This window comes from Micropterus dolomieu, linkage group LG09 (genome assembly GCF_021292245.1).
Source record: "Micropterus dolomieu isolate WLL.071019.BEF.003 ecotype Adirondacks linkage group LG09, ASM2129224v1, whole genome shotgun sequence".
Taxonomy (NCBI): Eukaryota; Metazoa; Chordata; class Actinopteri; order Centrarchiformes; family Centrarchidae; genus Micropterus; species Micropterus dolomieu.
The window spans coordinates 8,150,014-8,176,173 of NC_060158.1; the positions used below are offsets into that span (position 1 = coordinate 8,150,014).

Genomic DNA, 26,160 nt, shown 5'->3' on the forward strand with positions numbered 1-26,160 from the left:
ACAAATTGCAAATGACTTGACACACTGATGCAAATGATTATGTACAATTGTCTGCTGTTTCCTACATTATCAATTGCTTATGTCCTGCTGATCACAATGAATTATACTAGTCTGTGTTGAATAATCTTACCCCCCAAAACATCTATGCATATGTTCATTGCATTTGTCACTACATGCAAAATGTTGTTTCTTAAGGACCATAAACAAAGTAAGAATAGACCACAACAACATCACAATAGCAACACTCATACCAATACTCAATACAAGGAAACAGTAACAATACACAGTGAGCATTAATATATATAGATAGACATTCATTACATGTCTATTAGAATTTTTTTGTAAATGTGTAAACCTGAATTGATGAAGATATCTGTTGTGATGTGGAAGAGAATCTGGGATACAAAAGACCGGAAAGTCAGCCAAAGGGGTGTATCCCATGCAGCAGTCCTGTCTCTTTCTTTTCTGTATTACAATGACATGCTCTGTCAACAAATTACAGTACGAACAGTAAAAGCATAGCTGTGATTCCTGTCCTCTCTCCTGCAATGTATAACTTTGTACTGGTGAAAGTGATATATGCCATACAAAAAAAGTGTAGCCTTGTGCATTTTCAATCATTGTCATCAAAATCTTAGCCAAAATGTACATCAGAAAATAGTTACAGAGTACACTGTTATATTGACAAGATGGCTAAACATTTTGACTTGCTTGTTCATAAACAAGACACAAGGACTTGTCGTTCTGATGGCACTGACAAGTTCAATGACATAAAGATTTGCTTTTGAGAGGTAGACTAAGGATTTTGACCAAGTTATGGGCTTTTGCAGGTAATCCACTGTGTTGTGCTGTTTGTACTACCTGTTTCGAGAAATGCACTTACTGTTTAGCAAATGTTAACGATGATTCGAGAAATGCACCAAAGCGACTGAGAAAAACTGTAATAATAATGTAATTGCTTTCAGAAGTTCCACATTCACAATATTTTTATTGTTTCAACCTACAAGGTACAAACATCAATGTGGACAAAATGCTACAGTTAGGGTATCAAATTGGACATCACATGATGCAAAATAACACCCATTATTCCCAAAGACTTAAAACACATGACACAACCTAAATAAGGACTGTGACAAATCTTTTCCTTTATATGGTGTTTTTTTATCCCGCACCGGTAAACAACTGGACTTGAATGCACACATTATCCACCTTCTTGTTTGTCCAAATCTCTTCAAAATGCCTTCCCTCTTCAAAAGACAACTGCAAATGCCAGGATGCTGCAGATGTTTTCTATGTTAGAATGAATGAAAACAACAGGTGGTTGGCCCAGTGCTTCCAACCACACTTCACATGAGCCCAGAAAATCAGCAGCAGCACTGTGAGCGAAATCTGTGAAATGCTTTTTGGCATAAAAGTTGACAGTACTGCCAAGTTGTATTATTACAGAAACAATAAGACTGCACTTTGTTTCAGTCCATGCCAATCTCATGAATGTGTTAAAATGACGAAAGCTTTCAGCAACACATCACAGAACCACTACAGGACATTGATGCATGTATTGATCTGTTCAGTTGATTCTGCCACAAAGATACAGCTGGAAAACTAAGATACCGAACATATTTCATAGATGATTGCAGTTAGTCCATGTCTGTGAGCTATGTTGTTGTATTCAGTGACCTTGGTTTCCTACCAACATGTCATGTTCTTATGGACTCGACCAGACTGAAACATCCCAGCAATGCCTAACCTGCACAAATCCCAACAAATCATGAGTGTGTATTGGCTGCCTCCAGTACTGAGACACAATGTAAACGTCACAAATGAAAGAAAGCTCTGATACAAAAGTCTTTATGGCCACAAAGATTAAGAGATTTACAGAAGATCCCTCTGATCTGGGATGCCCACCTGCAGCACCTACTTTCTGTTGGAGTAGCAGGTGCACAACAGGCCACTTTTACCCAGCGCAGTGAATCTAATGAATATGAAGCATCATGAATGACTTTAATCACTGCCGGTGTCACATGTTGTGTGATAATCAAAGGATGTTGTGAATTTCTGTAATAAAATCTCATTTGCACATGTTTTCACAGGTGTGAGGCAGAAGAAGAAGTGAAGAGAAAAAAGAGAGAAGTACAGATGGTGTACTGAACCGCCAGTGGATTCAAAATTGCTAAATGACTAAAAGAAGCGTAAAATAATTAAAGATCATCAGAGGTCTTGTCTGACATTTAAAATCACAAAAAAATGCCATTTCTCTCTTACTCTCCCATTTGCAACAATCCTTTAGTTACAGCAGCAGTGCCTCAAACATATCCTCTGGCCCTCTGTTTGAAAGAAAGAGAGCATGATATTGTTGAGATGCTAAACAAGTGATGGCATTATCCTCGAGCCCTGTGCGGCGACGCCTGCCAAATGTTGATGGAATCATTGGCTTTCAACCACCAAGACATTTGCGTTGAGTTGTTTACCAGCCAAATACATTGCTCTGAGGATGCACTGTGGGAAAAGAAACCATTCACATCTTACAGTTGATCCTATTAGTTCAAACAATAGGAATATCCAGAGACAATGAAGGCACAAAATGCCTTACAAAATCAGCAGTACATCAAGTTTTTAATCAACATGTCAGCTTCAAAGGCACTGGCTCTTTATTTATGATGATTGATCAACTACAAAATGTGAAATGTGATACAATTAGATGTTGTTTCATTGAAAGGAGGAAGTGGTTTTTCTTGGTCTGAGCATCCACTGGATGGTGACATCAGCTGCTGAGGATCATAGCTATGTTGTCATCTTTAGGCTACAGGGCTGGGATGCGACACGAAGAGGTCATCCAGGGTGACAAGGACACAACAAGAGGCTTTTCACTCTCAGAGCCTAATAGTGAACCACGATTTGAGATGGAATCCGGTGTTGCTATTTTTCCTTAAGTCGCTGTCGTCCCCGCTGGATTGGAGAGAAACACACTTGAACAGGCTAGATCAAAGCAGTGTGACAATTCCACAATTTAATACGATTGAAAATGATATGCAGAAATCAAGGCTTGAAAGTTATCACTACAATTTTTCTCTGTTGCTTTGGTACATTTCTCAGATCAGAATTTAAATTCTCAAAAGTAATTGTTCAACCTCTGTTCACTTGTGCACATCATAAAAGCAATTTCTCATTATTTTGAACAAATTGCAAATGCTTTGACTCACCTATGCAAATGATTATGTACAAATGTCTGCTGTTTTCGACATTATCAATTGCTTATGTTATGCTGATCACAATGTATTATACCAGTCTCTGTTCATTGCATAAGTCAATACATGCAAAATGGTCAAACACACTACTTACAGACTACACTGTTAGATTGACAACATGGCTAAACATTTTGACTATCTTGTTCGTAATCAATGACACAAGGACTTGTCATTCTGATGACACTGACAGGTTCACTGACCTAAATATTTACTTTTGAGACATAGACTAAGGATTTTGAGCAAGTAAAGGGCTTTTGCAGGTAAACCACTGTGTTGTGCTGTTTGTACCTGTATCAAGAAATGCACTTACTGTTTTGAAAATGTTAAGGATGATTCAAGAAATGTACCAATGTGACTGAGAAAAACTGCAATGTGCTTCTTCGATGACAGAAAATCTGTCATTGAACAAATATTCAAAGTTTTGTTTTTGTGTAGCTGCAGCTGTCAAGGTCAGATTGATTCATGTGTTTTTCCTTTTGCAAGGAAAAGTGTGATGCATTTCAATACTTTGACAAATGGTTTCACTGCTTTTGAAAGCTGCTCCTCTCCTCTGGATAGATAGATAAATAGATAGATAGATAGATAGATAGATAGATAGATAGATAGATAGATAGATAGATAGATAGATAGATAGATAGACATTACTGGACAAATTGAATTCTTGACCTGAAGATTGTGCTAGACTTAATGGATCGCCATTCTCAGCCTGAGGGGGACTTGAATGTCGGCACCAAATTTCATGGAAAGAGCTGTTTACACATTTCAATCAAAACAGCAAATGTCATCCTCATAGTGGCTCTAGAGGGTTGGGAGGTAAGTTAGTAATATTCATCGTCTGGGCACAATGAATGTCTGTATCAAGTTTTAGTTGGTATCGAGAATCTCTGTAATAAAATGATTGGTCATTCGATTTCAGAGTAACATAGGAGTCGAGATGGCGTCGGACAATAAAACTTAAAATTAAACTGGACCGCAGGTTCAAGTCTTGTGTTTGGGCTTTTGATGGTCAGGTGATCCTTTTGTTAACATTGGATTGTGTCTTTGCTTAAAGAGTAACCGTTTATTTAAAGAGAAACAAAATTCAGGCTCATCTGTGACTACTTTTAACTCCTTCAACGCTCTCTGTAGGTGAAACGTGACTAATGACCTGGTATAATGACCACAGTTTTTCTCCATCGCTTTGGCACAATCGTCAAATGAGCACTGAGTAACCCTTGCAAATCATAATAATTTGCATTCTTTGCTATTGAATCATTGTCAACCGCTTATCCTGCGCACTGGGTCGCAGGGGGCTGGAGCCAATCCCAGCTTACATTGGGCGAAATGCGGGGTACACCCTGGACAGGTCGGCAGTCCATCGCAGGGCCACACATAGACAGACAAACACTCACACTCACATCCACACCTAAGGACAATTTCGGAGACACCAATTAAACTAGCCTGCATGTCTTTGGATGGTGGGAGGAAGCCCGAGCACCCGGAGAGAACCCACGGGGACACGGGGAGAACATGCAAACTCCAGAAAGAGGGGGAGGGGCGGGCAGTGGACGAGGAAGAGTCAGAGAAAGGACACGGAGAAATCTCAAATGAGATACAGGCAACAATTATAGACTGTATTCTACCATTGCCTAAGTCTGACAGATGCTGGTCAGAGAGTGCAGCCTAATCTGGGCCGGTCCATAGTGTCGTCAAATAAATGGATTGTTTAAAGTATAGTGTGTGCCGTGGCTGACATCAGTACTATTCAGCTGCCTAAATATACAATGTTAGCAATTGGACAATATTACATAGTAGGTAAATATCACACTTTCGGAGTAAACTGTCATTTGACAAGATGTCTTTGCATTGAAACAAGAGTTCTTTTGATTGACTAATCGCCTTTTGCAGGTCACATGGAGTGGTGTGCTGAATGTAGCACGTTGTGTGAGGGTTGTAGTTAGAGTTTTGACAACTGTAAGTTTGTTTCAGGAACTGTGCCAAATAGATTGAGAAAAACTGTAATATCAGAAACCTCTCAGGCTGATGGCTGCGTTTACAGATTAAAGAAGTGAAAGAAGTTTTAGCTAATTACTGAAAACAAGCCAAATAGTCTGTGATGGAACAGAGGACGGCTTTCTTTCTCCCTCTCTCCAGTAGCAGATAGATATTCAGCTGCCTCTCTGAGTGGGCATCTTGGTTTAGATCGACATTCCTGCCAGGGTTCAAGGATATCTCCCATGTTTGTGTCCCACAGCTCTCTTGCATGGCCGCTATTGTTTCCCCTGCTCTCAGGCTCGACCCTCCAGCTGCAGGAACAAATCCAAGACTCTTCTGGACACGAGGGCACAAACAGTGTGGTCAGCCCACTCTCTGCATTCCTGCACCCTACCTCTGTCAGGCCCGTGGGTGCTGCGCTGAGGCTCGGCCCAGCAGGACAAACAGACGGAGCACTGTGGACAAGGCAGAGTGGACAAACATGTCTCCCTCTGAATCTATTCCCATTTTGTTCTGTTTATACAGGACATTGGGCAGCCATGTTGGCCACATAGATGTCAGTGTTATGGGCACTCATGTATAGAAAGGAACTTTTGCCCACTTTCATATTCAGGATTCCTCAGCGGATGAGTTCAAATAAAGGCCTCGGGTTTCTCCACTTTCACGAGCATTTGGATTTTCTCTGAATCTGACGATGACAGACTTTTCCCAATTGCTGAATGCGCTGTATTTTAGCCACATGTGGTTGCCAAAAGATGAATGATTTTGTATGACTAACAGTTGATTAAACATGGTGCTCAGTAGATCTGGTTCAAATCATTCACCAAACTAAAACGATTTCCATTAAAGGCCATTAAATTCAGTTAATGTGTAACTCATCTCTCAGCAATCCTGCAAGCATGCCATAAATAATTATATTATATTTTTATATTATATTTACTTAGATTTGCTCCAAATGAATCCCTTCATATAGTTTTAATACCATAGTAAATCCTTTTCTGTCAAATGTTGTTTGAAATATACTTTTGTGTTGTGTTTCCAGGCTAATCAAAATGCTCAAAATAACAAGAAGTGGATATGACATTATTTGGTCATCTTTTTCTTGTTACAGATACCAATACATTTTTATTTCCTTTTTTGTTGCCAAATAAAAAAGATATGAAAACAGTCAACACAGGCAAAATAAGACTTAACGGCATTGCTGCACTATGAAACTGATTATTTTCGATTGATTGTACCACGCCAGGGCAGTTTGTTGGTGCATCAACCAGCGCTCAGCGCACTGCAAAGTGCAAAGCGCTTTTGTGTCTGAAAGGGCCTTAAGGCTCTAAAGTGGAGACTCTTTGAGGCACTAGACTAGTGGTGTTTTGAGCTAAATGCTAACATCAGCAAGCTAACCTGTTTATAATAACAAAATTAACAGAATGATGTTAAGCTGGTATAATGTTTATTAAGTTCACCATATGATCTTAGCATTTTAGCTGCTAACGTTAGCGGTGCAGGTATTTGGTCATAAACCAAAGTATATGGAAAATGGAAATTCTGACCTAACAGATGAAGTTGTGGGATCATCAAAGATATGCAGTTCATCCTGAGAGGAACGTGAATAAATGTACAGAATTTCATGGCAATCAATTCAATATTTGTTGAGATATTTCAGTCTGGACAGAAGTGGTTTCCAAACTGGCCACCAGCATGGCAAATGAAAAAAGAGCAATATCAAAGTCCATTCAATTTAGTCGACGTGCAATTTATATTCCCGCTGGCCATTTTGCAAAGCTTGTCATATAATTTGAAAAGCTGGAAACTGGAAAAGAGAGAAACATTATTAGACCCTGCCAGCGTTGTATTGAAGCTTAGTGATACCACAACATGGCAGTGGAGTTTGATATTTGATATTTCTCACACCAAGAGCAAAACATTCTCCATTTTTTTAATCAAACATCCAGGTTTTGGACATATATGTACCTTTGTGAGTAGTGTTGTAGTACTCAAGGCCTCGGGATTTTATTTAAAGACCAATCAAGACCATAACTTTGGTATTATCAATAAATTGCTTTTGCATTGTCTGATTTATTTGTTCACATGAACTTTGATTGGATGTGAAACGTATTGCTTCAAATGTAACCAATAACGCTAATTAAAAATGTGTTGTTACCGCTAATGACTGTCCCCACTCCCTTTGATGGTAAGCATGGAAAAGAAGTGTTGAATAAAAATGCTTATGTTGAATTCAGCTCTTAGTGTTTGTATGTGGTTGTTTTAATGGGAATGTGGATCTTTCAGATCAATTTGAGAAGTACCTTTGATCTCGTTCCACATTTAATTGTGTGTCATGTAATGTGGAACTGGTCTTGGTCTTGACTCGGTCTCGCCCTCCCTTGAATGTTGGTCTCGACTTGGTCTCAGCCCCAAAAGGTCTTGGTCTTGTCTTGGTATCGATAAACTCTGGTCTTGGTCTTGACTTGGTCTCGGTTTGGGCGGTCTTGACTACAACACTATCTGTGAGAGTCCATAAATAGAAATCAGGTCATGTATTATTCATTATTATGTCTCAGATTATACAGCTGTTCCCAACATGGACTCGGACAAGAATCCAGAATAATCTCTCCTGTGTCTCTTTTACTTTCTCATCTTGTCTTGTGTGTCAAGTGTTTTACATAGAAATTGTGCAACATATATTAATTTAAATGAGTATTTTAAGCATTGGTATTTTTCCTTGATGTTATTCTAGTCCAGTATACCTCTGACTGTTTTGCAGCCACTCAAATGCAGAATCAAAAGTTAAGTCAGTTCATCAAAGTTTAAATTTTCTCTTGTTATTATGCTCATCTGGATTTCATAAAAGCAACAGGATAATAACTTATTTTTGAAATTCTTTACTTCCACCTCTGAAATATATTTTTAAAAGACTGCCTTCATGTGTCCTGTGATATGAAAAAAGATTAATTTGTTGTTGTGGTCCTTCAATTTGACAGGCGATTTCCAAAAAAAAGTCCATTTCTAGTTTGAAATAAGAAACAACTATAACAAATAGGCATCTGTTCTAAAATATTAATATTCTGATGCTGCATGGGTGTTTTCTAACACAACTCATCCTGCAACAGATCCTGCTTTGTTCACTGGCTGCTGCAGCCACTGCATGTGAAACAACACATTCAGAGCTCCTTGTAGTGTTGGTACAACGGCAAAATACACAAACGTTCAAGGATATTTGAAATCGTCCATCTGAAACTGACGATGACAGAGACTTTTCCCAAGCGTCACAATAAAATAAATGTTGAGTTTGTTTGACCCAGAAAACAGTGGTTTACAAAATACTCTTCACTCAGGGTTCAGTCATCACATATTGGATTAGTACATTATGTTGGCTTTTAGTGGACAACTCAACATTACTATTAACATCACAGTAAAACATAAAGTTTGGTAATATTTTATATTTCAAGCCCAAAATTCAACTTCTGTAGCTCCATTAGTCATAAACTTGCAGTAATAGCCTGAGTTTTATGGATTGCATTTGTTTCAACATGAAAACACAAAATGGAGAAAATCCAAACATGCAAAGTCACCACAAGTTTATTTTATCAATGTGCAGACACAGTTACTTGGCTCATGTTCACAGGTTTTGACACAACAAGCGTTTCCTTTCTTCTGGGCCTCTCCATATGTTAATCTGGGTGACTGTACATCTAATTTAAACACAATCCATTAAGAAAATATATGAGGCTGATTCAACAATGGCCTCACAGAGCTGTGGACTGCTTTGCATCAGGGTGTGAGTGCAGACTCAGAGATAACCCTTGTTGTCCCTGCGGCCTGCGTGAAGCAGATGGGGAGAGGAACAATGGCCGTGCCCATGCGGAGGGCGGCAGTGACTGACACAGCCACTGAAGCTCCAAAGAATGCCTGGATCCATGCCAGAACCATGGATCTCACAGCAAATGCAACCACCCAACACCCCACCTGACCCTCCTCATGTCCCATGGTGCCCTGGGACTGAGGAGACAACACCTTCAAAGACGGCCCCTGCGCATCAGAAGAGCTGCAAACCACCCTGAAGAAGCAGCAGAGCCGTGTTTTGGCACTGTGGACTTGCTTGGAAGAGGACTACTTAGTAAATAAGAGAGAGGTCAAATCCACCCAACCTCAGCAACTAGCATGGCTACAGCAAGCACCTCAGGGCAGAGCACCTTCGGGCTCGGGAGGAAAAAGAAGAACCCTGGTCTAATGGATCAGATTAGCAAGTTCTTTGGTGGAGACAAAAAGAAAAGGAGCAAGGTGAGTATTTTTCAAGTTAAACATCACTGCTCCCAATGTCTCTTAAAACTTTAACATCATGCAAAAAGAATTTGATAATTTTTCATCATTGTACTACAATACTGGGCTAAATTCTACATGGTTTTAGTGCTTTGTTGAATTTGGAATTGTTAGAAATTGTAGTGCTGTCTGGTGTGTCTAGTTGAAGAATTTCAGTTCCTACGCATAATTACAATCATCTGATTGATAGATTATGTGGTTTTGTTGCTGTCCTGTGAAAGCAATGTCAGCTATTCATGAGCTAGGAAAACAACCCTGTTTTCAGTTTAGTGACAATTTTTTAAAGATTATCCATTATTTGCAAATGTTTTAATAAAGTTTAAGATGTAAAAGTTGGGGTGGGCAGCACATATCTCACATCTCAGCACATCTCCTTTCACTTGTCTCCATAACTTTCAAGAGACTTTTTTAGAAAATAATAAATATTTATAGAAACATTCAAATTAACTTCTAAGTTACAGTAACACCCTGCACAAGCAGATACTAGTTCTAAGGAGAGAAAGTACATTTCTCAGTTTGAGGTTTTGCACCTTGCTGAAGGGCTTTTTGACAATAGCTGCTTAAAGGAGCAGAGCACCGGTGGCTTATTTCCCTAACCAGACGCTACTTTCGAATGGTGATTCTCTAAATATATATTATTCTAAATATGATTATTTTTTGAAGAAAAAAAACTGTGATTTTCATGTAATTGAAAGAGAAAATTTAAACTCACTATTCTTCTGAATTGTTTTTTTTTATTTTTGCCAGCCGACCCTTTCCTTTAGTTTTATCTTTATCTTTCATATAGGTTGATCTGTTTTATATTTATCTAAATTATGAAAATTTAATTATTTAGACTGTTGACTGAGAAGTGGTTGTAACTGAATTTTAAGCAGGTGCTTTATGTGTTACTTGAACATATTATGTATGTAACTGTTTTAAATGACTATAAAATCATTATTATCTTACTATTATTAACCAAAAAAATGTCTCTTAAAGCATTAACAACTGAATTTTCAAAACATGCAGTCTTCAGTCCAGATTTTTCTGAAAAACTCTTTTATCCAAGTTCAGATTCTTGCAGTACAAGTTAAAGAAATAATGTGTATATCCACTGAGATGTTGTGAAAGAAGAAGTAAGCCTACGCTAAATTTACCACGGTGCAGGAACATTTTGTTTGTAATGTCAGCCTGGCCCTGAGCTGCAGATAGAAAACCTCTTTCAAGTTCAAGAGTCAACACTCTGTGATAGCAGGGGCCCTCTGCAGTCAGAGCTGCTCTCATACAGACCCCTTTCATCTGACATCCAAGTCTGTTTTTGAGTACGTATAACACGTGCATGTCAGATCTCGAATTTTGTGTATTCAGTCATTTTTAGAAAGACAGTGTAAAAGAAAGGTTTGTGCTTAGATCTTTTCCCTCATATGTTATAAGCTCTCTGTCCTGCACTTGTAATATAATACACCAAAAAATTACCAAAAAACAACCACAAAAGGTATCTATACATATCAAGGCAGTCTTTTAAGATTTATGATTTTTACTTTAATAATATTGATGAAACTTAAAGACAACTAACAGAAAATACAAGATAATTAGGATGAGCAGATGCCAGCAGCGCAGGCAGAGAAGGTCAGATATGTGAGGTTGTTTTGAAGGTCGTGTTAGCTGCACACTTCAAACATATACATACTTCATACGCCCACAAAAAAAGAAGGGACAGCTACATCTGATAAAACTTAAATGTTGTAAATTGTATACTTATATGTATATTGTACTTTCACGTTGTTTGAATTTAATATTTTAATTGCCTTTAATTGATTCAATTTTCAGATTTCTCATCATAGAATGTTGTTTGAGTCCTTTCTTGTAGTTCTTGTCTACTTCATTTGGTTTCTTTCACACGTTGTGAGACTTTACACCCATTAAGGCCTTGACACTGTATATATAAGTATAAAAATTATTATATAAGGAGGTATGGTGCAGCTGGACTTTCAGGAAAGAAATTATGCCTATTCAAGCTCATGCTCAAACTAATCCATCATGAAAATATTGCATAGAAATATTTTTCAGTGCTTTTGAGTTATACTGATGCCATTTGATTTGATTTCAATCAGTAGCATTTTGCTTTTGTGGTATAACAACATACCATGTCAACACATACAGTTACGTGACCTCTGTTGATCCTCACAGGGGTCATTCCGGGGTCACCTGGCTACCTCACCCCAGCAATCCTCCGCTCGCCGCCGGACCAATGAAAATGCTGTGGTGCATTTCTTCAGGAGCATTGTAAGTTGTTTGGATTAAATGATATCATATTGTATAAATCATATCACAGATCACACACATATTTTACATACTTTTAACCACGAATGTAAAGTCAGTTTTGTTGCGTCATGCCAGCATTCTCAGTTTTATTCAAATCGTAAATGTTTTTTGACCTCAACAGAGTTTGATGTTTTGCTCTGAGACTGCCATGAGTTGCATAAGTCAGAATGCAGAACAAACCAATTTCCTCTAATTTATACTGTGTGAGTGTGGAACTGTCAGTGTTTTCTTTTAATTTACTTTGGATCCAACTCTTGGCATCAATAGTGCAGCAGCGTTTCAAAAACAGCCAAACTGTTTTCCTCCCTCACTGATTACAAAGCTGCGTGACACCTTCATTTACATACTGATAAAAAAGAGTTATTGGGGGAATTTTCATTCATTTGTTTATTACAAAGCAGAGTTTGTTATTCTTTTTTCCCTGCCCTGTGCAATCAGTCATTCTGTTGTTGTTGTTGCTTGGTGTTTAGGTTTCCTCTCCTCGTCCTAAATCCAGGGTGAGTGTCATTTTTTCACAATATCTGTTTTATTGATCATTCCAGAGGTGTAGCCGCAGGGTGAAGATCCAGACGTGCACTGATACATCACATTTTAGTCATGACGTCCTTGTCTGACATGTTCTCCATCATATTTTTCAATGTCATAAATATCTAATATCTGCATTTTTTTAAATAGCAATTTGTTTGAATCTTTTTATTGGATGTCCACTTGGAGTTTTATTGGATACACGGGGGTAGGATATTTGGGTACATTTGATACATTTAAGCCATTATGTGTGGGATTGATAACCATTCAGTGGTAGTAGGCTTAAGCTGCTGTCAGACAGCAGCCCCCTCCACTATTGTTTACAAACAAACATTTGTGCCAAATAATTTTAAATATACTATAGTCACATAACAGGACTAAAATTTAGCCACACTAGTGGTTAGCCACAGCATGCTAACATGTTCACAATGACGATACTAACATGCTGGTGTTCAGCAGGAATCATGCATGTTCCCCATATTGGTTTGGTTTGCCACCATGCTAACATCTGCTAATAAGCACTTGTCACTAGTTTAGCTAATTAGCACTAAACACTGTTTTTTAGATATGTTTAGCTATTGAATGGAATGTCATTAGTTCAGTAGATATTTCATTGTCATAAGCCAATAACCTGGGTAAATTAAAATTTCAACCTGATGATTGAGTAAAATTCCACGGATCGCTAAAGTCATTGGGATACATCCTTTGGGGGAATCGAATGGACCAACTTTAATGGTAATCCATCTTTTAGATGATGTGCTGATAATTCCCTGGGTGATTGAACCGTTCATCCTGTTAGTAGCACTATATAAAGGTCATGACATCACCAAAGTCAGTAGGCTTTATCTTCTGGGGACCATGAACGTTTGCACCAAATTGAATTGGAATCAATCTTAAAGATGTTGCAGCGCTAACTTGGTACGTATACTCTACACATAGTGGCTTAAATTGTAGATGGGGGTATTTCAAAATAAACGATAATTTTTCTGCTTTCTAATGATTTATAATGGTACATTTTGTTGCTCTATGTGTAGCTATAATGTAATTACTGGATTATTGGTCTGTTAACTGACCAAACACTGACCTTTTATGTGACTGGTTCCCATTCTGTGGGTCAGGGCCCCTCTGATGGGTCACATGGTAAATCTGTCAAGACGATACTTAGCTAAATACATTTATATTAATATTTTTCTTTTCTCTGGTCAGGCATAATTTGGATAGTTTTACCTTTTCTGGCCACCAAAAGGAAAAATTTTAAGGAGTCCAAAATAAAAATGTTGGGAACCACTGGTCAACACCATAATTAGAAATGGCTGGATGAAGGTTTTACTTTGTTTTACTTTACCACCACATCACTGCTTATCTTGCTACTGGATGATTCTCAGATGTGTTGAGGCAGATGCAGGTGCCACCACACTCTCATCTCATCATGTCACTGTTTGTTTGTCTTTCATGTCCAGTGGAGAGATGTCTTGGGCTTGGTACGTGACAAAATCTTCCCTTTCTGAATCAAACAAAAGCCCCACTGCTGTCTGCACTGCTCTGTGTTTGTGTGCAATGATCCCATTTCCGTCTGTAGAGAGCTCCTCCGCAATGTGTCCTTTGTCTGCAGCGCACCTGTTACCTAACCTTCAGTCCTATTCTCTTTCTCACGTTGCAGTTTCACTGCTTTGCTCCTTGAAGAGAAATGCCTTTAACACCTGAGCATGTGGATTCAAGACATATTCGAAAGTAGATGCTGATTCACCAGCATTTACATTAGTAGCTGAAAGACAAAGCTTCCAGCAGCTCACTTTTGTCGGGTGCCACAAAAATATCACTTTCATTCTCTGGTTGATCAGTCAAAAAGATTTATTAATTTATTTTTGACACCAACAATTACTGGCTTATTGGTAAATGTATTACATTTCAACCCCCCACTCCCTCCTTTGCTTTAATCCAGAGTGACTCACTGCTTCTGGATGACTTTGAAACAGCTCGACTATTTATGAACCACAACCGGTAAACATTTTCTCTTAGGACCTCTTGACCTGCATCACCCTCGTCCTCCTCATCTTCCACACCACTCCTTTTCTGTAACACATCCATCCCCTCTGTGCCAGAGATGACTCACAGATCTATCTGTTTTGGCTTCCCACCTTATACTTATCTGTCCGACAACTGTGGACAGCCATTTGTGTGTCATTTGACGCTGATTTTCCACTTGTGTCCTCTGTTTCCTGTCAGTTCACTGTGGACTTTATCTTGTCCTTTTCATCCATTTTCTTTCCCCTGAAGGTTGCTGTTATCTGAGACTGGTCCTGTCACATGTTCATGTTTTCCTCCATGTCTCTATCACCTTATTCTCTCACAATAACATATCAAAAAAACATAGACAACTGTTTCTTCGCACTGCTGCTGTTGCAGAGAAACCACATACCTGCAGTTAGCACAAGAGTCAAATTAGGTTGTATACTGAAACAATTGTATGTCCTTTATACCTTTATATCTTGTGTATAGCTTCTAAAAGTTAAATAACCTCACATCAGTCCACCTTTATTGTCCACATGGGAAACTATCGTAGCAAAGAACTTAATGAAAACATAGATCCAAATACCAAAAGGTCAATCCCAATGCAATTAAAGAGGATGGATGGTAAACAAAGAGATGTGTAAAATGTCCAAAAAGTACAAAAGTTTGGGCACCAATAAGGAAGTATGCTGTCATTTCTTCATTTTGGAAAGATGTTTTTTGTGGATATGTGTTTTTTGTTCAACAACAGCAATAATTCTCTATAACATTTTTAAGCACTTGTTTTCTGTTTGACATTTTGTAAAAGTAGTGGGACGTCTGATGTTCTCATCAATGTAAAATTAATTAAACGTCTGGTTAAAGGTTATACAATGACAAAGTAGCAAGCGTGTTCTCAGGTCCTGGTTTCAGGTCTTCATCTGTGCTTATAGAGCATCTTTTTCTAGGCCTCGTCGCCCCGTGCCGAGAGCACAAAGTCGCCAGTCAGAAGACGCAGAGACCAAAGTACACTGTCCAGAATCTTCAACCTGGTGAGCTTACCGCTCGTTTGCCTCCTTGTTGTACACAAGATTTTCTCTTTCTATTTTTAAACTGGGCTTCATAAACACTATTTTCTATCTGTGTTTGCCCAAATGCAACAGTGATGCTCTCATCAGAGATCAGTGAGTAATAAATAAATACAGTATAATGATTCATCATTTCAGTTGGAATACTTTTCATTCATTTTCTTTCATTGACACGCTTTCACAGCAGCCTGTCATCATAATAAACTAACGAGCTTAAGAGCAACATTTGCATTTTTACAGTGACATGTAAACCCAAATATTACATTCCTCATACACATGTTCATTGATTATTTTTCTGCAAATGTCATCAACCTTGACTCTCTTATTTATTTTCAGTGTGGATGATCCCCTTGAATCCCAATAAATGTGAATAATTTGACAATCAAACCTTTCATGACCTTTCAGCACAGGTTTAACTTGAAAACTACATCACCCCAGATTGCTCTTAGACATCATCTCTGGGGATAGAAAATCCATGTTTTTCTCAGCCACGTCATCATCCTCCCTCTTCTTTCCAGGGAGAAACCAAGTCCCGTCCACCCCCTAAACGCTGGAGCACCATCTTCTAAGCTCTCCGCCGAAGGCCAAACCACAGATCCAATGCCGACGGGACAAGATGAAGGAGAAGGAAACGATCTGCAAGCGGCGGACTCACAACCTCAAGAAATGTTAACCGACTAACACAAGCCTCCTGTATGTTTAGACAGTGACACCACATTGACACAGTATGAAACCACTCTCAAGGCATGTACGTGGTCATAGTGCCAGTTCTCTTTTTAATCCTACTTCTAAGCAAATCCTATTTCATTCATTATTTAGCTGTTTACAAAAGGTTTGGACATGCTTTTAGTAAAATATCTTACTGTAAAAATCATCCATTCAAGTATCTTGGTCTGATGGTGCTAGTGTCTGCTGTCTGACGTTCGTTCATGGCAGATATTTGTTTTTCTACTTGTCTTTTGTCATCTGCATTTTGTACATGAGTGACGCTTTATGTATCTCACTTTCACACAACTCACACACCAAACAAACCATTGTTTTTGTTTCACATGTGAAGTCCAGATAAAGAGTGTTTGTCGTTGTTGTGCTTGAGTGAAACGTATGTTGCAAAGAAATACATTTGAAAATACAACCGGAAACATGCAGTATATTCATTTATTAATGTTGTTTCATTATGCTTCAGTGTGGTTAATAAACATGTACAGTATGTTGCCATTCAAATCTATCAAAAAATGCCCTTTTCAAATGCACTGTTTATAAAAGTAAATAATACAACTTAAAATTCCTGAAAACTACTGGTCTGCTCTCTTTTCTATTTAGCTTTTGCATCATCTATTGTGAGTTATCTGTTTGCATCTTAAATTAAATTTTAAGTTTTAATGTTATTTGTGTTTTATTTAGGAGATGAAAGGTTTTATCTGACGGTCAGATAGTAAGTTGCTCAAAGGTTTACGGCTGAAGCACCAAGATGGTATGAGGGGTTTAGTAGCCTGAAGGGCAGGGTATTGACTTCAAATGTTCTGACGTATAATTTGTCAATTTTATTTTGTTCATGATAAATTACATTGCCACTCTCATTTGTTCATGCTCTGTTTTTGTATGTTCACTTTAACAGAATAGTCAAAATCATTGTAAAGATTGCTGACATGTGGTGGTGCTACAGGAATAGGAACTGATACTTAGAAAACTGAGTGTTTTGTTTCCTCTTAATGAAAAACTCTGTCTTTAATGAAATGTCTAATTGGAAATAAACCTGGTTCGTCTTATCTCTGTTATTAAATATTGTAAAATATGACAACTGTGTTGTCTTTATTACATCTATTTTTTCACATTTCATGTAGTCAAAACAGAATGAAAGACACATACAAATGCACATTTTCAATTTGTTTTGAAGAAATGGTTTGACATTTGGGTAAATATGCCCTTTAGCTTTCTTGCAGAGAGTTTAGGAGATAATATCTCTCTCACATCTGTATGGTAAATACACCAATTGGCTGTAACATTATGACCACCTGCTGGTAATAATGTAGATCTCCCTTTTGCCGCCAAAATAGCCCATACCAGTTGAGGCATGGACTCCATTGTGTATGCACTGTGTGTTCTGTCACCTTTCTATCAGAGTGTCAACTTTTTTAACAATTTGACCTAGAGTAGCTTGTCTGTTGGATTGGACCATACTGGCCAGCCTTCACTCCCCACTTGCATCAATGAGCCTTGGCCGCTTTTCATAGGTACTGCAGACCATTTTGGAGATACTCTGACCCAGTTGTCTAGCCATCATACATTTACACTAGCCCATTTTTCTTGCTTCTACAACATTAGCTATGAGGACCAGGACACAATGTTCATTTGATATATCCCACACACTGACAGCCATAGTAAAGAGATAATCAGTGTTATTCACTTCACCTTTCAGTAATGTTATGGCTGATTGATGTAGTTGGAGCCAGAAGGTCAGCTTAGCTTAGCATAAAGTCAAGAAACAGGGAAACAGCTAGCCTCACAGTCTAAACAAAAAATCTGCTCATCAGCATGTCTACAGCTCACCAATTAATTAGTTGGACTGTTCAGTATCAAGTGTAAAACCAAAAATGTGTTGTTTGACAGGGAGGTTATGTGCTCCTGCTCCCTGTTTTTATGCTAAACTAAGCTAACCGCCAAGCATGACAATAGTGGACACTGCAACATCATGTCTCAACCAGCTTCACGGTTTACTGAATAACTGAAGAGGGCAGAAATAAAGTATGTAGACCTACTACATTGGCCTCTAAATCAACCCATGATTCACCAGTGAAAAAACTCCCACACACTCTTGAAATATCCTCAGGCGGCCAATCATCTATCTCAGACCATAATCCCAATATCAAAGGACTGAAGAAGACAAGATACATCCAATTAAACACTTTATAAGGATGATACTCATAAGCAAGAAAAATAATGTTGCTCATCATTAGAAATAATGCTGCGATAGAACTTTTCAAGGACAACTGCCCCTAAAACCACAATTAGCAAAGAGCCCTTTCTCTCCTGCATACAATGTTTCTGCTATAATTGGCACAGTGGCGTAAAAAAACTGCACCACACAACCTTAAAATATAGCATCCGCATAAAGAGCTTAATATACCCTTAGCAATTCAATATGGTTCATCTTTACCCTGATTCTGGTCGTACAGATTTCTGGCATGAGTAAATATCCCCCCAAATTAATTAAAATCTAAAATAATTCTCTGGCATAAGATACAAGTATAAATGCTAAAGTGCTGTGTCTTAATTTCACCGGTTACATATACAGTGCCTAATACCTTTGTTCCTTATTACACCTCTGTCACAACCTCATGTTTGCCATTAAAACGTAGATGTGTAAAGGCTGAATGTACTTGAATACATTAAATGATAAGACAAAATGTATTAGCTCGCCATTTTACAGGGACTCTGGGTCTTTTACAATCAACGATAGATGCTTTAAGACATTTTGCACAAGTTAATGACAGAGAAGGGATGCTGCAGTGTTGAGCAAGAGAGACCTCTGGTGCTCCAGTATTGTGCTGCAAAGGAACCCTTCTAAAAAGAGCCACATCATTCTGGTGTTAACCAAACTGTTCTAGATTGACCCACAATGTTGTAAAATTCGTGTTAAGTCAATTTTCTGTCCTTAGACACTAGATTAAAATCCTTGTTTAAAGCCTCAATCTGTTCTGTGCACAGTGTACAGAACAGATTAATAGTATACACAGTTGAATGATGACAAGATGTAGACTGTAAAACATAAGTGAAGAGGATGGATCTAGGAGGACAAGTGAGCAGCTCGCCCACTAGGTTGGATCTGAGCCACAACACCTCTCCACCATATAGTCCTGGAAAAACACACAGGACAACCGCATTCACACAGAGGAGAAAACACACACACACACACACAGAGGAAGAGGGCCATGAAAACATGCAAACTACAGAGAGGTAGACTCCATTGCGTATGCACTGTGTGTTCTGTCTATCATAGCGTCAACTTTAACAATTTGACCTACAGTAGCTTGCCTGTTGGATTGGACCATACTGGCCAGCCTTCATTATGTAGTATGTATGATGCTTTGGCAATATTGTTATTACACATCCATGCCAATAAAGCTAATTTGAATTGAATAGAGAAGGGGAGAGGCTGAATCTCCTAATCAACAACTGGTTGAGGCACCGACAGCCGAGAGAGAGATGGCCGATGGTCCAGTACAGAGAAGTGCAAGAGATGACAGGTAGAGGCTAAGAGAGAGAAAAGGGGAAGTAGCTTACCATCTTCTAGAATAAATCCTAAAACAATCAGAAAAACAAAACTGTTTTATTACTATATATACACCCCCCCCCAAATTTCTTTCCTTTACATAGTGTGAAAAGACATCACTATGGCACAGGAAACTGTTTTAACCTTTATTTTCTTATGTAGATCAATGGCAAATAATTTATGTGCAAAATCAACTTTAATACGGCCACCAGAGTTACATTCACAACACAGCTTGTTACAGATATACAGTTTACAGCATCACTAAACAAGAACTGAGCCTACATGGCACTGCACAAGTTAAAAGGATCACTTGAATGAAGCATGATTGTTCCTTTATTTCCCCCCCCACCCCACTGATGACATGAAAAGAATGCACATTTAAAAAGATCAAAGAAAAGCAGCTGCTCAAAGAAGCCTTCAATGATTGGTGTCCGTAGACCTTTAAAGCCATCGTGTAATTCATCTTACTTCTTGCATGTATTTACATGCATACAGTTCAAGTGCTGTAAACCTATGGTTCACATCAATGTTTAATTTACACTAAAGCTCTCGCTCGCCTCCTCTTTAAAAACATGATTACCGGTGTCCAAATTTTGTGACTGACTTCTTAGCTCATCCACAATCCCAGACACACCGCCCAACAGGCCCCCCATCCCGTCCTCCATCTCCCCGTGAAAATCCACCTGCTCGACTTTCACTTGTCCTGCTGTTGCAAGAAAAGCCTCCCCATCTTCAAAACCATAACTGTAGCTGTCATCCACATCTGCTGGTGCTGTGCTTGCGTTGTTGCTGTTAACTGAAGAGCTGGAGGCAAGTCTCTCACATCGGGCCTGATGCCTGAGGAAGCTATCTCGCCAGATGACTTTCTTCCCACACAGGCCACACTCATAGGGACGCAGCCCTCCGTGAGTCTTAAGGTGCTTGGTTAGATGGTGCTTCATCTTGAAGGACTTTGTGCAAACAGGACAGCCGAAGGGCCGTAGATTGAGGTGCTGCATCTTCACATGCCGGTCACGCATACTCTTCAGGGTGTAGGCTTTGCCGCAGTGGCAGAAGTGGACTTTGCCTGTGTAGGGCGCGCCAGCGAGTGACACTGAGGATGATGAAGATGGGGTTGGGGGCGAAGAGGGTGGCGGAAATGCAGCAGAGGACGGAGACATATTGCGATTTGAGGTGGGTGTCAAAGAGCCACCCTGTCCAGCACTGGTGGAAGGCCAGTTCATCTCCGAGCCTGCCATAGTGAAGTCAGGAGACACGGGCACTAAAGGCCTCTGGGAAACCTGTCCTGTGCCATCTTCAATCTCGTCATACGTGTCTCTGCTAAAGGCACCTTCTTTGAAAAATTCAAAGTCCACATCCTCCTCCTCCTCGTCTTCATCCTCATCTTTACTGTAGCTGCCACCTTCTCCTTCCTGTGGCCTCTGCTCTTGTTGAGACCAGGGACCGGTCTGCCATTGCGGCCGTGGTGAAACTGGACAAGAAGTGCCCGGAACGCCTTCACCTGTTTGGTAAGCATGAACACTTGGCAGGCCTGAGGAGGGATCACTCCCTACCAAATTCCTCTGCACTTTTTCCTTCACCTCCTCCACACTCGCCTTCCCCGTGGCTTGTCCGGCACCTGCATTCTCAATTGGGTGGAAGCCTGTTGGAATGATGCAAAACAAAATCAAATGCAGATAGCCACAGCATATTAACTTAGACTATGCACAGAACAAGGAGAATGAATACTGAACCCAGTATAGAAGAGCCAAACTATAAGGCTAGTTCCAATTTCAGTACTTTTTTTGGTGTTACTGACCTAAATGTGCCTGTGAGTATCGAAAACTGACATAGCACTTAATGCCAACTTGTTTCTGGTAAAACAGTCACTAGCCTTTGAAACAAATTCCGCTCATGCCTTCCTTAAACCACCTTCAGCTGAGGCATGCCTTGAAGACACTACATGCAAGGCATTCTGGTTGTTGTAGGATTTCACTTAAGAGCGATAGGGATATGTACAAAGGCTTTTTCCTTAGTTTTCTCAGGTCATAGGGCACCAATTTTGAAAATAACTAATCATTAAAGAGAAAAAAGCATAATTCAACTTAGTTAGCTTAACCAGACTACATACAGTAGGGTGTGATTAAGTTAAATTTTTTATTCCATTTTGTTAGTCAGAGAAAAATTAGGCTTATGTATCTTACCAAAGTGTCCCATTTGTGCAAAGCCTTCCTTCATCTCCACTGCCTCCTCTCCAACTCCCTCATCTGCCTCAATTTCTCGTTTCTCATGCTTCCTCTTCTCTTGTGTCTCATCACTGTCCGCGCTCTCTTTATTCTTATCAAGCAGTCTATCAGCGCTCGGCGGTGCTCCCCGCTGTTGAAACCTGACTTTCTGTTTTAATGCCTCACCACTAGTGAACCCCCCGTGGTGCCGGGTATTGTGGAGAGGTACATCATGAGCAAAGTGGCTAGTTTTGGCATGGCTTGATACCCATGCCTCCTCACCACTGGCGTAATCACTCTCTGCATAGCCAGGGAGGGCGTCCAGTTGAGAATCCGCTAAGTGCTGGGTTGATGAGGGCCGTGAGCGTCCCCATCTAGGAAACTGCTGCGGGCGTCTCCATGTAGCTAAGGGAGGCAAGGCATCGGGCTTTCTCTCCTTCCGTCTTCCCTCCCTTTCCAGAAATAAGCAGTCTGTGCTGCTTGGAGACTGCTGGCGAGATGCAGTGCCAGAGTGAGCTGCAGCAGCCTCTCCAGGGGTGACTTCTGCTGAGGGCCGGGGCCTCTTCAGGATCTCAGTACATTTATCCACGATGTGCCACATCTGGAGGAAACTGGCTACAGTGACATAGTTAACAATGTCATCATGCACAATGCTCAGCTGGCCTGTGTAGGCAGAACTCAAGACACTCTCAAACGCCACTGGGTCCATAACCGAGGGTAGAGAGACAGTTGTAACATTCTTCAGTAACACCTGAGAGAAAGGAACAAAGACATACAGAGATTTGGGCATCTGGACAGAAATGTATGTCAAGAAGCCACAAAACAGCAATACCCTATTATAAATGAATCCGTACACACAGTATATTGCACACTGATGTACTCTGGCTTACCTGGTCATGAAAGTAAGGCGAGGAAGCAGCGAGCACACAGCGGTGGGCCCTGAACACTTGACCTTGCACCTGGATGGAGAGGTCACACAGCCTGCCCTCTTCCCGTTGGCGGTTCAGGTTGTCCAAAACAGCAGCACGGGCGCCGGGGAAACACACCTGGACAGTCAAACCCGCTGAAGCAGAAGAAGCACTGCAGGTTGGATCCATGGCCACACAAAACTAAAAGAAGATTAAAACATGAAGTGCAAAAGTGGTAAATTATATATAGATTTTTTTAAATATACTTTTTGGTTATTTTTCTTGTATTGTCAGCATTTAGTACATATTTTGAATGCTTTCTATTGATGCATATAACACAGGCCTATTTCGTATTATAGTTTGAGGTTACTTCAATTCAATTTTATTTATATAGCGCCAAATCACAACAACAGTTATCTCACAGCACTTTTCATAAAAGAGCAGGTCTAGACCATACTCTCTGATGTTATTTACAGAAGCCCAACAATTCCCACCAAGAGCAAGCACTAGGCGACAGAGGCAGAACCATGGCTCAGGGTGGGCGGCCATCTGCCTCGACTGGATGGGGGGGTGTGTGAGTGAGTGAGTGAGTGAGAGAGAGAGAAAAAGAGGGAAGGAAGGAGAGAGAGGGGAGGGAGGCAGCCTACATAATATACACACAGAGGTACAGACAGTAAAGGTGATGTTGCTATAGACTAAATGAAAAATGGTAGATATTTCAAAAGAAAAAAAAAAATAAGGTATAGATAGTTACTTATCTGGTTTTAAAAAAAAAATAGAACTCCTGCTTTAGTTTGTCTTTGTATGATAGTAAATTGTGTCATTTAACTTATGTGCATTTTCAGTTTTTTTAACAAAGACCAAGCAACAGATTAAAATGTATGCAAATTAGTTATTTATTGATAATAAACAACAGTTAGCATAGTCCTACATTAATAATCAAGGATACAATGGTATTAAGTTTTATATGTAAAAAAGGGACCAATTAGTTGGTTTCTTAATAGCTTACCTTTTCAGTCTAAGTAAGTGTCAGAACCAAAGGTCATTATTATGAAATACCAAAAATATTTACAGGATCTCACTAAAGTGAGTACACCCCTCACATTTGTGTAAATATTTGATTATCTTTTCATGTGACAACACGTAAGAAATGACTCCCCAGTGCAGGCAGCACTCATGCAGCCCCAGACCACGACACTCCCGCCACCTTGCTTGACTGTAGGTAAGAAACACTTGTCTTTGTACTCCTCACCTGGTTGCTGACACATACTCTTGACACCATCTGAACCAAATAAGTTTATCTTGGTCTCATCAGACCACAGGACATGGTTCCAGTAATTCATGTCCTCAGTCTGCTTGTCTCCAGCAAACTGTTTGCAGGCTTTCTTGTGCATCATCTTTAGGAGAGGCTTCCTTCTGGGACGACAGCCATGCAGACCAATTTAATGCGGTGTGCGGCATATGGTCTGAGCACTGACAGGCTGACCCCCCCACCCCTTCAACCTCTGCAGCAATGCTAGCAGCACTCATACGTCTATTTCCCAAAGACAACCTCTGGATATGACGCTGAGCACGTGCACTCACCTTCTTTGGTCGACCATGGCGAGGCCTGTTCTGAGTGGAACCTGTCTTGTTGAACCGCTGTATGGTCTTGGCCACCGTGCTGCAGCTCAGTTTCAGGGTCTTGGCAATCTTCTTATAGCCTAGGCCATCTTTGTGTAGAGCAACAATTCTTTTTTTCAGATCCTGAGAGAGTTCTTTGTCATGAGGTGCCATGTTGAACTTCCAGTGACCAGTATGAGGGAGTGTGAGAGAGATAACACCAAATTTAACACACCTACTCCCCATTCACTCCTGAGACCTTGTAACACAAAGGAGTCACTTGACACCGGGGAGGGAAAATGGCTAATTGTACCCAATTTGGACATTTTCACTTAAGGGTGTACTCACTTTTGTTGCCAGTGGTTTAGACATTCATGGCTGTGTGATGCGTTATTTTGAGGGGACAGCAAATTTACACTGTTACACAAGCTGTAACACTAGCAAAGTGTCATTTCTTCAGTTTTGTCACATGAAACGATATAATCAAATATTTACAAAAATGTGAGGGGTGTACTCACTTTTGTGAGATACTTTAGTTCACCATTAAACCAAATAAACAAAAGCTGCAAATCCTCACAGCAGAGATGTTTGAACAAGGGAATGTTTGGCATTAACAATTACCTTTATCAACTTATAAAATCTTCCATTATATTTTTGGTTCTCAAACATATTCACCCCAGACACACAAAGTCAAATAATGCACTGCAGAATGTTTGGAGTGTTTATGTGTATATATGTATTCGTTTCGTTATACAACCTTGTGCTGTATAATGACATAAACAACCTTGTACCTAATGTCTTAATTTATAATTGCTTACATTTTTCTGACTTTACACTCCATATAATCGATTGATCTGATCGGCTTAACATTACATTTTCAGCTCTAGCATCAGAATACGGTAAAAAATTAGTAGGCAGGCAGTTAATAAAGATATTAAATGATAACCTGTTGTGTGAATCTCAAACTGTATTGATTTGTGACATGAAGTAAGGGAGCTTCCACCTGATGATCAGCTAGCTAATGTTAGCTTTCCAATGTACGAAACACTCCTGTAGTTAACAAGACACATCACATAAAGGGCTGTCGTTAGAAACAGTATTATTAACATGAAGTCTGGTTATGTAACCAAAAAATATATTCCCTGTGTTTTTTGATTCTACATTCGTTAATGTATGCCAATTCCTTCGTTAGCATGTAGCTAACCAGTAACTTAGTTCTAGCTAGCTAGTCAGCTAACGTTAGCTTAATTACTTTACCTTTGATATGTCGAGCTTTTTACTTTTATAGGGAACGTCGCTGGCTATTTGCAGCACAACATAATTATTCGTGTATTCCAGATGCGCAGTACCATCGCTTGTTTTTGTCAAATAAGCAAGCTAGTAAATGCTAACAGCAGTTCGCCCGGAGGCGTTCCTGATGCTAGCTGCTGGTTGACACAACAGCATCAACATCCTCACACACAACGTGAGTGGGTGTTAAAAGTTTGTTTGAATTACTATAAAATGCCATCACAGTGACGTGCCATTAGCTGCAATAATACTTAATTTGTATTATAAAAGCTGGATCCACAACTGTACGAGCAGTATTAAGATATTATTGACGAATCCAACGTTATATGACCAACTTCTGGTGACAGGGAGACGCCATCACTGGATCGCCCCGCCCCTTTGGACACCAGTTAAATTATACCGCAGGCCCTTTTTTTTTATTTTTTTTTAAAAGACATTTGTTGT

The 26,160-nt window shown here is 39.6% G+C and overlaps 2 protein-coding genes across 4 annotated transcripts; one reads left to right on the top strand and one right to left on the bottom strand.

The window, feature by feature from the left end:
• The first annotated feature begins 9,319 nt into the window (after nt 1–9,319).
• Nucleotides 9,320–17,237, top strand: mbpa (myelin basic protein a). The gene is made up of 6 exons (XM_046059214.1): nt 9,320–9,497; nt 11,706–11,801; nt 12,311–12,337; nt 13,826–13,846; nt 15,323–15,406; nt 15,961–17,237. Exons 1-6 carry the CDS (start codon nt 9,378–9,380, stop codon nt 16,009–16,011), a joined length of 399 nt encoding a protein of 132 aa, XP_045915170.1. The 5' UTR covers nt 9,320–9,377; the 3' UTR covers nt 16,012–17,237.
• A 2,608-nt stretch (nt 17,238–19,845) lies between these two features.
• On the bottom strand, nt 19,846–26,081 carry zbtb22a (zinc finger and BTB domain containing 22a). Of its 3 annotated transcripts, none has more exons than XM_046059468.1 (4): nt 25,684–26,081; nt 22,807–22,979; nt 21,896–22,667; nt 19,846–21,354 (listed from the first exon to the last, which is right to left on the bottom strand). In XM_046059468.1, exons 3-4 carry the CDS (start codon nt 22,623–22,625, stop codon nt 20,243–20,245), a joined length of 1,842 nt encoding a protein of 613 aa, XP_045915424.1. In that variant the 5' UTR covers nt 22,626–22,667; nt 22,807–22,979; nt 25,684–26,081; the 3' UTR covers nt 19,846–20,242. The 3 variants fall into 3 exon arrangements, with proteins under 3 accessions (XP_045915424.1, XP_045915422.1, XP_045915423.1); XM_046059466.1 differs by having other exon boundaries at nt 22,807–23,025; XM_046059467.1 differs by lacking the exon at nt 25,684–26,081 and adding an exon at nt 24,409–24,457 and having other exon boundaries at nt 22,807–23,025.
• Between the last annotated feature and the right edge of the window lie 79 nt (nt 26,082–26,160).

Excerpts from the sequence above, each read along its gene's own strand:
- mbpa (XM_046059214.1), top strand. The coding sequence starts at position 9,378 with ATGGCTACAGCAAGCACCTCAGGGCAGAGCACCTTCGGGCTCGGGAGG. Across the intron at positions 9,498-11,705 it reads ACAAAAAGAAAAGGAGCAAG|GGGTCATTCCGGGGTCACCT; the intron begins GTGAGTATTTTT and ends TGATCCTCACAG. Across the intron at positions 13,847-15,322 it reads GGAGAGATGTCTTGGGCTTG|GCCTCGTCGCCCCGTGCCGA; the intron begins GTACGTGACAAA and ends ATCTTTTTCTAG.
- zbtb22a (XM_046059466.1), bottom strand. The coding sequence starts at position 23,013 with ATGGATCCAACCTGCAGTGCTTCTTCTGCTTCAGCGGGTTTGACTGTC. Across the intron at positions 22,668-22,806 it reads CGCCTTACTTTCATGACCAG|GTGTTACTGAAGAATGTTAC; the intron begins GTAAGCCAGAGT and ends CCTTTCTCTCAG. Across the intron at positions 21,355-21,895 it reads TGCACAAATGGGACACTTTG|GCTTCCACCCAATTGAGAAT; the intron begins GTAAGATACATA and ends TCATTCCAACAG.